This window comes from Pipra filicauda, unplaced genomic scaffold (genome assembly GCF_003945595.2).
Source record: "Pipra filicauda isolate LSUMZ 115617 unplaced genomic scaffold, ASM394559v2 scaffold26_size5592650_pilon, whole genome shotgun sequence".
In the NCBI taxonomy this organism is placed as follows: Eukaryota; Metazoa; Chordata; class Aves; order Passeriformes; family Pipridae; genus Pipra; species Pipra filicauda.
Window position 1 is genome coordinate 4,260,395 of NW_024104387.1, and position 14,826 is coordinate 4,275,220.

Sequence of the window (14,826 nt, forward strand, 5' to 3'; positions counted from 1 at the left end):
TGATTAAAATTAATAGAAAAATGTCACCAAGTGAGATAAATAGAAATAAGCACCTATTTGTAGCTGGATAGCTCCGTTTGTGTGAATGAAGGATTAGAAATTTCTTGGAGCCTGAAAGAGAGTTAATGAAAGCTTTTATTTATGAAAGTCAGTGCTCAAGGACAAAATCTGAAAAAATAATTAAACAGAAAGTGAGAGCAAAACTTGTAAGCATTAAAATTGAGTCTGAGCTCAGGAATATAAGTATTCAGATTTGTTTCTCTCTGGTTTGTTTTTTTTATAGAAGGTATGTTTCTTAACTCCTAATGTTGATTTTATGCACAGTTGTACAGTTTGGGTACATACTGCACATATGTACACAGATTTATGTACAAATGCACATTTTAAATAGTGTGCACCTACTGTCATTACTGCTTTATTAATAAGAAGCACAATAAAATAGATAGCCATAATGTTTGTATTCCAAAAGGTAAAAATAAGAGCAAGATTCTCAGTTCTAATGCAGCTCTTGTTCCTAATTAATAGTTAATAAATCACTTTAAATAGCCAGCTCCATTTTTTTTTTCTTTCCTATTGCATGTGCCAATGGTGTGCATGAAATGGGAAAGAAATTTTTCTGGTTAGTCTGCTTATATCCTGTATTTGACTGCAAAAAGACAGGAATTAAAGGTTATTTTGTTTTCCTGCAATTTAAGAATGAAACAGACACTGTAATAAGCTTATGCCATCCCAGCTAAGGGTCATGAAAGCTCCATCAGGTTCCTTAAATGTAGTTTCAACCTTCAGAGGCCTTTTTTCTGATTTTTTTTTTTCTCCAGTCTTGGAAAGCGCTTTCTCTAAAAAGTCAAAGCTCTTATTAAAAATACTTGTAAAAGAGGAAATTCTCATCACAGTACAGGGAATCTCAGGGAAGCCAAAATATTTCCAAAGCAAGAAAAAATTCCTGGCACCTTATTCTTGCTCAGTCTCTCCTTCAAATCTCTCAGCAGGTACCTTTGGAGCACAGCAGAGCCCACAGAGAACAGAGCAGAGCACAGTCAGGGAGGCCAAATCGGGACAGATAAGAGGAGAGGAGAGTGAGATGTGGAGCTGCAAGGAGAGTCCTTGCTTGACTCAAAACCAAGACTCCAGCCATGCAGCACTTCTCTGCAGCTGAGGTATTTATAAGCTGGGGTTTATCGGTTTTACTACAGTTGTAAATTTCTGTGTAGGGAACACACAGGCCCTTGTTCCGGGTACACCCATTAGCCATGATTCATATTTAATACTAGGGTAGGATTAAATGCAATGATGCAATTTATACCCTGTCTGCAGCTGAGTTTATACTAACATAGCTGAAAATTCAAATATTCCTTCTTAGAAGGGATATGTTCCTTCAAGGATTTCTTATTCATAGCAATGAGGTAGCTGGACATACCTCTTTGCAGGACAAAAGTTCCCAAATCTGTGTTATTCTATGCAAAAAACACTATTTTTAATCTGTTTAAAGACCCATTTTAATTTCTCTCTAGATGCTGTTACAGATTCTGCCTCTACAAATGTGGAATTGAAGTTTCTGCTCAGTTAAACCAAGGCTTAGGATATATATTGGGGTGCTGGCAGAAGTTTCTGTCTGTTGATTCTTGTTCTTGGGCACACAAATTCAAGAGGGAGGTGGTGAATAGCGAAGCTGAGCAGCTTGTTCTGTGCAGTCTCAATCCCATCATTTACTGTCACCTTTCTGTGCGCCATGTCGCTGTTCCTGATATAACCACCTCACAGAATCCACACGGGTGGGCCCATAACGTGCCTTACCTGGAAATCTCAGGGTTCACGTGAAGGTAATGCACAAACACTGTTGCTCTGGAGTGCCAGTTTCAGATCTCCTCCCAGTGCTGAACACATGCTGGGGGGTGTATCTTTGACAGCATCTAATCTGCTGGAGTAATGACAGGAATTAATGCTGCAGAGTGCAATTGAGATTTTTTTTTAACCTGCTTTTTCCACTATCCTCAAAAAGGCCTAAGTGGAACCACCCGCTGGAACTCTGCAGAACCTGAATGTTCTCCTCTTACTGCCAGGTTCTTAAAAGGTACACAAGGGGTCAGATCTTTGTAACTGTCAATTGGTATTTCCTTTCTGCGTTTTGTTTGCTGACTGTAAGTAAGCTAAGCAGGTTGTACTGTCATAAAGAAAGCTTCCTTTTATTCTAATTTGCCCTGATTTGAGGTCCTAACTCTGTCCCCTAATGCTAAGGAAGAAGCTAGAGGAGAAAATGTGTTTATAAAAAAATAACTGAAAGTAATAAGATACAAATAGACACTGGGAAAGGTTAAAAATGAAAACTTGTTGAGATCTGAACAGTTCAGCTTCCACGTTTATTCTACAGCTCTTGGAATGTGGTCTTTACGCAACACACCACTTGGTTACCTGAACTGGGTTTTCAGCAGAAATGTCAACAGTCTCAAGGTATTGCAGAGCTGAGTGGTTACATTACCAGCAACCATTGTTCCTGTCCCCCTCAATCATCCTTTGGTGTTAACTGGTAAATGCATTTGGCTTGGAAAAGGAGGATCAAATCGGCAGTAAAGGTACATAGATCCAAAAACCAGACCAATAAAGCATAAAATTAAACCTTGCTTCAGTGTTAGAAAAGGTTTGCGTGTCCTTTCATTAATTCTCTAAATAACAAAACACCCCTAAGCAATGTTATGGTAGCCACGCCTGGCAAAGGTGAAATTATTAAGACAGTGCTTTTCAGAAATACCGAGTATCCAACTTCTGACCTCAGCCTCTCTGAAATTCAGGCGCGGAATGTCTCAGTGTTGCACTGGGTCATGTGACACTGTGTTCTTAGGGTTTTCTGCTCTGGGAATACACTTCTCTCTTACCTACATAAGTTGGTAAACAATGTTACATCGCACCAGGGGAAGACGGTTCTGCTCTGATGTCAGGAGCAGCCTGTTTCATAAAACACAAGACCTTAGACAACAATCTGGGTAGTGCTACCAGTGACAGGGCACTGGTTTATTCACCCTTCTTCCCTGGGTACGTGTGTGGGATGAGGGAAGAATATCTAGTTAATTGCTCAGTCATATAAATGCAGAGGCTCTTTCTCCTGGTCACAACGGGCCATTGCTCACAGCATTGGTGTCAGCACAACATACAGGGGGATCAAAAAGGGCTGAAAGCAGAGGCAGTGCCCCTGCTCAGGAGAGGAAGTCAGTGTGTCAGAAAGCACTGCAGGTGAACAGTATGGTCAGGCTTATTTCTGCGGTTTTCCACAATTTGCACTGGAAATCTGAATGAAGATTTTCAAAATTAAATGCACCTTACTTTTCAGAATTGATAATTTCCAAAATTGAAATAGCCTGGGCAGAAGTTACTCACAACTGTCACTGAGCTGCTGACTGGTGGCCAGCAGGCAGAGACTGCAGGATGCTTGATCCTTTGCTTTAATTCCAAGTGTAGCTCAGGGATCCCAGAAGATCTGATGAGAGAGATCAGAGTTTCTACTTTGATTTGAAAATTTCTTCTATCTTAGAGGAGGATGAGATGAAAAACCTGGGAGTCTTTGGAAGTGGAAACCAAAGATTTGTGAAAAAGTTGCATGGTAGTTAGATACTTGATTCAGGAAGAAAATGTAGAAGAACAATTCTGGTAGGGAAAGGAAGATGGAGAAGGGTATACAGATAATATGGGAGTGTAAAAGAGGTTGTGGAAGAAAGAAGGATAAGGAAAAGAAGGAAAACTCACTAGTACTTTATTAAAAAAAAAAGGAGGGGCAAGAAAAAGGGCAAAACTTTCAGTGAAAAAGTTTAGAACTTCTAAACATTTCCCATATTGTAAGGAGTTCCTGCAACCTTCAAATAAATTACATGAATCGCATTGGAGGTCAGAATGGAAAAAGTTATTAGGTGGACTTTTTTTCCTGTTACGATGTGTTTCACAACTCACAATTTAAGAATGCATGGTCTGATCAGAATATGGGCAAAAGTCATGCCGTATCTTCTCCTAGATTGCTCTTTCCATGAGATACAAAATGTCTGCACTGAGAGTGCCCAGTGTTTCTCCTGATTTGGCCTTTAAGGTTTAAGTTCTTGCAGAAACTAACCATAATGAGTGAGCCAATAAACAATCCACAAGGCACAAACCTTTCACCCTTGCCATATGCAACAACACCCATAGTTAGTTTTTATGAAATATATTAGTGTCACCTTTAAAACAGTCATCTGTAATGAAAAATAATTGAAATTCAGAGCAACATCATAAGGGTCAAAATGTGTTTCATTGAAACATTTTGGAAAAGCTGCCAGCATTCTGAGAAATTAATTGCTGTATGTGTGTTCCTATGGGAAATTATTAAATTAATTGAAAAAGCTATAAATTGACTGATAGCACTTACTATCATAATAAATGAGCATCATAGAGTCAGTTATTAATCAGATTATAGATTTAATGAGGACAGTCTGATAAGAATAGACTGTTTTCACCTAAGGCAGTTCCGTGAAGGAAGTCTCTTCATTTCAATCTTGAACATTATGCACCCAGTTCTAGACAAGTTTCCTGTCAAACAGCCTGTCTGAATGCAGAAATCCAGATCTGCAAATATCTATGATAAAGAAATTCACACATGTTTTCTACTGCATACAATACATGTTCCTTTTTGCCTGTGGACAGACTACAGGATCAGATTCTTGGCCCAGATCCTGCAACAAAACAGGCTAAAAACAGAAAAGAAGTGTCAGGTGCTTGTGTGAGAGGTTATTAATTAATATGATGTAATTGTTTCTGAATGAGCAGGGCTAACACAGAGAAAATAAAAGGAATCCACAGGAAGTGGTTTTATCAGAACCACAAAAAGCTGTTAAGCCATTATTCTGTAGAAATCCTTATTGTAGCTGAACCAGCATGTTTGCTTTTTTTGTGTGCAGTTACTTACTGGACTGGTGATACAATATCCTGCAAATACTTTAATAAACTTTGACCTTGATTTAGCTGCAGCAATTCATTATTTTATCACGTCAACTCAGCAGAAACATGAATGAAAATTCATTTCACATTCCGAAGCGAAGAATCCTGCTCAGGAAAGGCCAGTAGTGGAACAGCAGGATGCTGGCAAGCAGGAACCAAGGTATGAGGAGCACCCAGAGGAAGCTGACACAGCTCCTCGTTACCCTGAGAACACGATGTTGTCCTGCATTGCATCGTTCACGTGCCTTCGAAGAGTGAAATGAGGGGCAAGTGTTTTCCACCTTGTCACTTTACAAAACACATATATTTCTTTAGCAATTTACACACGGGTCAGAATGACTCCTATGTTCACTCTTCCTCAGCATTATAACTGCTTTTGTTAAATTAGAAAATATTAGTATTTAAAACAATATAACCAAGTAGAAAACATATTAATCCCATTCGTACAGCAATTGTAAGGACTTGCAAAGGGTAAACACTATGAGTCACTTAATAAAAGTGCTAATCAGATAATATCTAAAATGCAAGTAAAGGCAGAAAATTCAAATAATTTGGCCTTATAAAAATGTGTTTTTAATACACTCAAATTCTGATATTTATCTTTGCTTTATCTAGGAAGTCTCCAATTTTTCAACCCTAATTTTGTTATTTTTGACTCTTTTAACATAAGCAGCTACCTCAGATTTATGATCTATGGAGCTATTTCTATTAGCAAAGTAATTTCATGAAGGAGGAAGGTACTTCTATGAAATGTTTTTTACTTTAAAAATATGTATGAAAAGTTATGATTCCCTTAGTGTATCAGGAGTCAAACAGAAAGGCATTTAGTACTTGTAAGTAAACTTTCCAGCTTATTTGCTCCACACAGACTCTATCTCATCTCAGTTTTTCTCTCAGTAAGCTGTGAGCATTTTCCTGCCTTCCCCTTTGATGCCTGGCTTTATTATGCTTCCTCTCCAACAGACAGAGAATTCACCCAGCAACAGTCAGTCTCCTCTCTTTGCAGTGGTACCCAAAAAACACACTTGGCCATGTAGCTCTGATTCTTCATCTGCCCTCTTCTTCTGCTTCTAACACAGTTCTGATCATTTCAGGTATATATTCTGTAAAGCAACAAAACTGGTTTTACATTTTTCCTGCATAAAAGACTCCTCTTCTATCTACCTGCTTCCCTGTGTTATGCAGAAATCTGGTAAGTTTACTCTCCTTGTACTTTTCTTCTATGAAAGAAAAAATGTTTACATATCAAATGGGGAAGGGAGTAGAGAGAATGTACCTAATTGCCTGGCCTAAATTTTAATCTTGAAATTTTGGCATAGAATGGATTTTAGGGATATCTGTTTAGCTGTCCTCTTGAACTTGCTACTTGTGTAAATCAAATAGGAAAGTTTTAAAAGGTTCGATTTAGTCTTTTATCTAAAGATAAACTATTATTCATTAAGTTGACTTACTGGTGCACATAACTGTCTTCTCAAGTTTACAAAGGAGAGAGCAAAAGATAGGTTGGAAAAGCTGGAAAAGTAAGAAAAAAGAATACTGTGCCATGCAAGCAAAAACAAAATGTGTTTTCTTTTTTGTAATAAATCACAAACACACAATTAAAACTGTAGTCTTAATCCTGGAAACAGGAAATGATTATAAAGACTAAAATTTTTCTAAACAGGACTAACTTGAATTCTCTGTCTTACCAAATAGAATGAAATATTATAGTTTGATAAATGTACATATAGCTTGCATAAGCCTCATTTGCACACATACTTAGTTATACAGCTAAAGTTACAGCTTAAATATACTTTTTTACCCTTTGGAACTTTCAGAAAGTTTTGCCTGTTCCCCATCTTGAACATTTTCACAACTATTTCTGAACAATTTCAGTTTACTGCTGCATCTTGACTGTAAAAACTGCTTTAGAAAGCTTGTGTTTTAAAAATCAGCATCTGCTTGAACACTACTAAGTGATGAATGCACACTCCTTTTACTTAAATTTTCTATAGCTTTGCTTCCTCGGAATGTAAAGTCAGCATTACACTTGATTCACAGGTGTCTATTTTAGGAACAATCATAAATATAAGATGAGCTTGGGGTCCCACTTAAGGAACGGTAAGGAAAGAACACACTTTTTTCCTTGCAAAAATTAAATAAAGCCATGCCCATAATGCATATAAAGAGACAACATTCTTGGGGAACACAGTGATCACAAGCACTACTCTGAGGTCAAATTACTTGCAGTAATTCTGTGATCCTCGGCAAGAGTTTTTATTTCACAATAATATAACTCATTCCACTCTATGCCTTTGTAACTTCTGTGGTTGTGCAATTGAATTAAAAATGTGAAAAGAGCGTGAACTGTTAGTGCCACCTTAGTGCCACAAGTACCAGCTACTGTCTCCTGCTTATGTCTCCAGGGTGTCACTGATCCACCACTCTGCAGCTTTGTAAGTGGCATTTTCCCTAAGGGCCATAAAATATAAATATACAGGCTGGAAAACAGTGCATGAGAGAGGAGGAGGTGAAACTGTGAGGTAGCTACAGACACTCTTGCTCCACTGCCTGTCCCACAGGGCCTGAAGCAGGTTGCGGGCTGGGTTAGCTGGACTTCCACATTGTGGAAACTGAGCCTTCAGGAGCAGATAGATCAAACCTGAAAGCAAACAGCAAACCCCAAAACATTGTGCAGTTCATGATCACATTATCTAGTCCAACATCCTGTATAAACTGGCAATTCAAGTTTTATGCACATATTTTTTATTAAAGCCCAAATCTTGTTGGTTTGACTGAAGCACAGCTTGTGTTTTCACTAAAACTTATCTTCCAGAACTGCATCCAGTCTCACTTAGAAAACATTGAGAGTACTGGCTAGTGCCAGTGGGAATTTTTTTCAGAGATTCTCTAGTTTTACCTGTTAGACATTTGATCCCGTTACATCTTTCTTCACTAAAGAGCTGTTCAGTACCCAGTATTGTCTTCTTGACAAGAAACTCTTGCTCTTTCCCCCCACCTTGCTGTCCAGAGTTAACTGTTAAAAGTAAAAATTGATGAGGGAGTCCTGCACCTTTGAAAGGATATTTATAAAGAAGTCCAGTTTTTCTGAACTCAGAAGAACCTTACATCACAGATTTTTGTGTTTTCTTGCCTAGTTTGTTTTGGGTAGTTCTTTTTAAAAAATTTTTCGTAAAATATTGGTGTAAAAGCTGTAAAAAATCTCTGTCTCCTCGGCATTTACTCAGGATCTTAGTATCCTTGGCTCTATTACAGCAACTGTTTCGTTCCTGCTTCATCTCACCATTGCTACTCCTGCTGTTCCACTTGCGCTCACTTCCACCAGCTAATGGCTGAATCTTGTTTTCAAGCATCTGTCCCCTGGGAAACTTTTTTGAACATGGGGTTTAGCATCTGCTCAAGCCTTGCCATCTGGCTGGAGGGGGTGGAGATGGCTCCTGCTTTTTTTCTGGTGGGGTGGAGAGACTACTGAGCTCATGGCTACATAGAGGAGCCTAGTGCCTTCCTTACACCCATTCTGAACAAAATTTCAGCAAAGTTTACCGTAGAGGTGAAGCCAACTCCCAGCTGGCTAAAGGGGATTAAAGGGAGCTGTGAAACCATCAGGTGGGGATGCCGTGGCATCCTGGTCTCCTGGCTTGATTCCGCAGGGTTCCGCCCCCCACTCAGCTCAGTCGCCTCCCGGGACACCTCCCGCCATTTGAGGGGCTCCGTTCTCCCACAGCGGCCTGAGGTTGTCTGCGTTGTGTATAGGTGGCATTTCTACACAAGAGAGAGCAGAAGAAATTCATTGCATCGTGATCCTCCGTGTTTGTTACAATAAATAAGACGCTGTTCTGGTGTCACCTTGGGGGGTTCGCACCTTGAGGTGCCTCTGTCGGGGAGTCCCGGGGCTGTTTGGGAGGGTGGGGGAAAACGTGGACTGGATTCCTTCGGAGTACGGAATGGATTGGAAAACACGGACTGGATTTATCAGGAGTACGGAATGGATTGGAAAACCCGGACTGGATTTCTCCAAAGTACGGAATTGATGGGAAAACACGGACTGGATTTCTCCGGAGTACGGAATGGAATGGAAAACCCGGACTGGATTTTTCCGGAGACTGGATTAAAAAAAAATTAAAAAAAAAATGAAGCGTTGGACTTGATGATCTCAGAGGTCCTTTCCAACCCGTCTGATTCTATGATTCTATGATCACAGAGACTGAAATGGAGTTCAGTATTTTATGGAAAAAAATCAAGTCAAACTGTATAAGAAATTAAGTCTCCTTCTCTTAACGCTATTAAAAAAGTTTTCTGACAAAATTTTCGTGGTTTTTGTCTTTTTTCCTAAAATCAGCACGGCTTGCACCCCACGCCCATGATGAAGTGAACCCAATGCCTCCACGCATCCCTCCTTCCTCGCCGAGCCGCCCGAGCCTCTCCGAAAGCGAGGCGCGGGCTTTGTGAAGGGAGGGATTTTCGCTAAAACAACGGAATCGCTCCGGACGTTTGCCAGCCCGGGGGCGGGGGTCGGTTCGGTTCAGCTCGGGAGGAGCGGGTGGTGCGGGCGGGCGGCCGGTGCGGGACGGCGGCTCCCGCGACGGGGCCGTTCGTGCGGCACCGCAGCTCCCGAGGCGGGCGAGCGGCCGGCACCGCAGCTCCCGAGGCGCCCCGGGCTGTGCGGTCGGTCCAGCAGGGTCCGGACCGCATCTCCCGAGGCGCCCCGGGTAGTGTGGTTGGCCGGCTGGGACTGCACCTCCCGCGGCGCCCCGGCTTGTTCGGCCGGGACTGCACCTCCCGGGACTGCGTCTCCCGCGGCTGCCCGGTTTGTGCTGCCGGCCGGGACTGCACTTCCCGCGGCGCCCCGGCTTGTTCGGCCGGGACTGCATCTCCCGCGGCGCCCCGCGGCGGGGCGGGGCGGGCCGTGCGGCGGAAGGGGCGCCGCTCCCGTCGGCGGCGGGGGCAGCTCTATCCGGGCCCTTGGCGCTCTCCCTTCCTTTCGCGCCGGCGGCCGCTGGAGGCGGCGGGTCCATGTGCGCTCGGCGCGGCCGCGGCCCCTGCCCTCCGCCCCCCGCGCTACCCCCGCCATGGACCCCAGCGGCATCATCGAGGCCCTGCGCGGCACCATGGACCCGGCGCTGCGCGAAGCCGCCGAGCGGCAGCTCAACGAGGTGAGGGCGCCGCCGGGCCTGGGCCGGGGCCGCGGCGCTGGGGAGCGGGGCCGGGGCCGGCCCGGGAGAGAGGGAGCGGGGTGGGGACGCAGAAGGTCCCCCCGGCCCCCCAGCCCGTCCCCCCGCGGCCCCGGGCCCTTCCCGCCGGCCGTGTCCCGGCGGGCGCGGGCCGGGCCCGGCGCGCATTGTCCCCGCACATGGCAGCGGGGCCGGGCGGGGCTGCTCGGGCCGGGGGGCAGCGGCGGAGAGCGGCCGAGGCCTCCGTGCTTCTCCTGGCGGGAACGATTCTTCTCCATTGTCCTGGCGCTCGGCCGGGAAAAGGGTGATCGGCAGAGGGGTGTAAACCCGGCCTTGGTGCAGGCCCGCGGTGGCTCGGGCTGGACCCAGCCCTGCCTGGGACTGTCTAAGGGACATCGGCCTGTGCGTGCGGAAGGCAGGAATTTGTCAGCGGGGAAGGAGGTAGCGAGGTCTGCATCACTTCATGAGCAGCGCAGCCCGTAAGAGTGGCCTGGGCTGAGTTCGGAATCAAATCTGGCAGCCTGGCAGTGTTTGGTGTTCCAGGTCCCCTGGACTGCGGGTTCGGCTGGGCTGCCGAGGTGGGTGTGCTTTCTGGGAGTATGTGGACACGTGTCCAGGGGAAAGACAGGGTTCCCAGCCCAGGTATGTCATGGTTTTAGGCTGCATTCACGTGTCAAACCGGGATATAACAAAACCAGCAGGTCCTAGTTCCACAGGCTTCAATTTTGGAAGAAGATTGTATTTTTTTCCACTTAACCTCACCTGGCAGGGGAAAAACTTTATTGATAAGACACAGCCATGGGACTTGTAGACATTTGGAGAAAAAAAAAGATATTCTAGTGTTTGACTCAGTGAAAAGGAGATGGAGGAGGTGAAGGATAAGCCAGTGTGGCAGCTCATGTGGTGCCTGTAGTTGGCCTTTTCCACAAGCGTTTTTCTTTGTTGCTCTTAAGCAGACTTTGGCCCTGACGATACTAATTTAATGCAACAGATGTTCAGCAGAGCTTAGATAAAGGTGGGCCAAATGTTCTGCTGGCAGTGGAGAAACTTTCAAAAACTGAAAGTATGGCTTCTCAGATTATGAAAAAGTGTAATTAAGCCAAACTCTTGCATGTCATTGAATAAGTGAATGGAAAATAAATATTGGGTACATTTGAAATAGATAGCTGTAAAACTACTCAATGATTAATTGAGGTTTATATAAAGTAATTACTGTCTTTTCCATATACTCCGTTTAAAAGAATGTTAGTGTTTGTTATTTAAATCAAAAATTAAAATAATGTAGTGACCTATAAAGACAGTAATATCAATGAAATCTTAAGCTGGCCCCAAAATGCATTTTTTTGCATGTTCAATGCATGTCTATATATAGTAACTCGCTTGAAATCTAGTTATTTTCTGCAGGTACTGAGTTGCTGAAGGTGCAGGAAATTACCTTCACTGCCAGTTGAGGTCTTCAGCAAATGGCAAACTCTTGCATGAAGGATCGTGCTCGCAGGCAACTGGCTTTTGTGTGCACTTTGGAATCAGAACTCCATGGTCTGTGGTGTACTATACAAGTGCTAAATTGGCATAAAATCCAAATATCTGTGCTCCTTTAAAAACACCAGTTGTTACTGAACCAGCTTGTAAGAATTTGTTGTTGTTGGAAATGCGGCATCACTAATCTTTCACAGATACTTTGTGATAAAAAAATTTGCTAAACCCTAAATCTGTAAGCATTTGTACATACATATAGCTTTAGTTGCATGCATGGTCCTGGTTTTGCATAGGTTTGTTGAAGTCAGTTATGCATTTGCTTGCAGGATACTGGTTTAAATTTGTTGAATGTTAGGGCAATTCTGTTACCAGTTAATACTTTATTACAGGTATGGTGGTCTCTTGCCCTGTAAAGATGAGATTGTAACAGAGGTGCACACTGTTCTTGCACATGGCCAGGCTGCACAAGTATTTTTATAGTTTAATAGTTGTCCTTGGTTGACCTTTTAGTTTACCTTTAATTTGTCAGAAGTGCCTCTGTTGAGCTGATGAGTCTGGTTTTCAGCGGGATGGTCATTTTACCTTACCAGAAAAGAAGGTGGTTCAGTCAGTAATTGATATTCCTGATTATCAGAAGAGTTAAGTATCTAGATCTGTCTTCATCATAGCCTATCAATCAACAAAGTTTCCACTGACTGGAGAAGAGGTGTATGGTTCTGTATTTGTCCAGGCTATGTTATTTTTCCTTTGACCTTGGCTAAGTCATGAATTGTTCTATGCCTAATTTCTTCTTTCACTGAGTTTTATCAGTTTATATTGCCTGCACATAAAATGGTGTGAGAACTTTTAAGAGTTGAGATGATATTACAAAGCAGGTATTCCAGTCTCTTTGGCGTTACTTTTCTCACTGTGAAAAGAAGTTATTGGGAATGAGACCACTAGCTCTTGTGTCCAACAGCTTCTCTCATTCTGGAATTTTCAGCTGATGAGGTTCCTCGAAGTGTTCACCCATCTCTGTCCCTGTCTTACAGGAGAAAGCTGTGTTTTACCAGGGCTTAGAGCCAGAATCTTCAAGTAAGCTACTGGAAAGCAGCAAGAAGATGTTGCTGCCTTTTGAGAAACAGTCTTTGTACTGAGTGTAAAAAGTGTTTCTCAGAAATGGTGATGAAAATAGATACTTTAACTATGCAGCTATGGAATGACACTCTGAAAATAATACACAGTGTTGTTTTATCTTTTAATATCAACATATTTATGAAGGTGCAGTTGCTAGATATTATTTTCCTTGCAGGTTTCTTCTTTGTAATTCCAGGGAATTTATGACTTAACTGTGATGTATGTCTTGTAAGTCTCTGAGATTAACCTTGTTGTGTGAGCTGTTAGTATATCTTTTTAGACTAACAACCCAGTTTTTGTGTCTGAGAATGTTTAGGGGAAAAAAAGAGCAATCCCCTATAACTCACCATTTTTTAAAGTCAAAGCCTAACAGAGTTTGTTTAGAAAAACATTATTCTGATGCTCTACTGAGAAGTGCCTTTCAGAAGTTACGTTTAGCTTTTTTATGTTCTGATATTAGTGACAGGGAAATGCAAAAAAGGAAATCTTGTTGACTGGTCACCATAGCCATCAGTTTAACAAAATGCAGTTGGGCCTAGTTCAGTGCCTTTCACTGCCTGCTTAATAGATACAAATGTCATAACGATGGAATGGTTATATTAAATGACTGGACTCTAAACTACTGAGAGTTTTGGAGTGAAAGGTTATCAAAGGGGAAAAAGGAAGCTACTTCTTACACAGTGCCTTTGAGACAGAGCTTTCCAAATGCTGAAATGCTATGGATGCTTTAGGCCAGGTGATTATAGTGTTACCCCCATTGTTAATTTTTTGTTAACCTTTTCTAACCTGGTCTTCATGTATAACACCTGTGACTATACTGCAGTGTGAGAACAAGAGCAGAGCTTGAATTTCCTGGCTTTGATTATCAGATCATGAGTTCTCTTTTGAAGTTGTTAGTGTGACGTTTTGCCCAAAGTACTTAGTTATTTTCATTTCCCTTATACAGATGGAAGCCTTCTATATATTTTGGGGTGTGCTAGGTGAGATATGCTTTGGGAAAGGGTGTTTTTAAGCTGCGTGTGGCAAGGCTGGTCCAACACCAGGAATCCCCTTGGGGGCAGTAAGGAACCAAGGGAGACTTGTCTTCATTATGGAGAAGTTACATTCCCGATGCAAGTTCCCCAGCACAAGGTAAAATCCGAGCAGACAAGGCCACTTGCCACTTTCTCATGACTTAGCAAATAGTTACTGTGTGTGCTTAGCGAGCCTCTGCTTGGAGCACATTCCTTTTTCCGAGCAAATAGTCTTCCGAACTTGCAGCCAATATCGTGATGAAGTGAGCATTAGGGAGGTTTGCAAGATCTGATTAGTGCATCTGTATCTTTTGTGGACATCCAACTAGGTTTGCATATACATTGTAGCTGCAGAAGAGGTGGCAGAACTGGCTTGCAAAAACCTCAGGTCAGAATGACTTCCACACCTGCTGAGTTCTTAAAAGAGAATTGAAAGAGTGCTACAGGGCAGTTTGACGATTTAGCGTGGCCTTACAGTTCCTGACCTTACCTTTCTATAAAAAAAAACAGTTTCAGCTCAGTATAATAGTTATGTGCACCCAGTCCTGTTGTGGCTAAGATCAAAAATTGCATGCAGATTTTTTTCAGAATTGGAATGATGGAGATGCATTGCATTTATATTTTTTTCAGCTACTTCACTTTAAAAATTTTGGCCTTTATTCACATGTGCTACTCTGAATAGCTATATAAATAACCTGTTCAGCAACATATAGTAAGTACTGTCCTTCTGTTTTGCTTTTTTGGCAACAGTAAAGGAGGTGCCTATTGTAATGTGCCTGTTATGGTATGTCAAATTCCTGATGTCTGAGAAGAATGGATGGAGGTCTTTTTACCCAAGATGAAACCTGTTTTTATCATTTAGTGACATACAGGCTTTGTGTGAGATATGAATAGTTCTGTTATTAAAGATGAATGTAACTTACTTTAGCGAGTATCATTACTGGAGGAAAAGTGCTTTTCTGTGTTATATTTAACTGTCAATAGTTCACATACCGCGAACTGGTCTCTTTAATGTTAACTTCAAACTTCATTTCTATTTTAGGTTATGTGTCTGGTATGTCACTGTTCTCAAAAGTCTGTTTTAGCACATGTCT

General features: G+C 42.3%; 1 protein-coding gene and 1 long non-coding RNA gene across 2 annotated transcripts in view; both read left to right on the forward strand.

The window, feature by feature from the left end:
• Nucleotides 1-1,496: 1,496 nt before the first annotated feature.
• Nucleotides 1,497-6,748, forward strand: LOC120323485. Its single transcript, XR_005563968.1, has 3 exons — nt 1,497-2,071; nt 2,369-5,113; nt 6,048-6,748. It is a non-coding gene; the product is annotated as an uncharacterized LOC120323485 (long non-coding RNA).
• Nucleotides 6,749-9,582: 2,834 nt separating this feature from the next.
• Nucleotides 9,583-14,826, forward strand: part of IPO7 (importin 7) — a 35,606-nt gene continuing 30,362 nt past the window's right edge. The window contains exon 1 of the mRNA XM_027737366.2: nt 9,583-10,106. Within this exon, the coding sequence (XP_027593167.1) occupies nt 10,023-10,106 (84 nt within the window). The 5' untranslated portion in view covers nt 9,583-10,022. The remainder of the gene's footprint in view (nt 10,107-14,826) is intronic.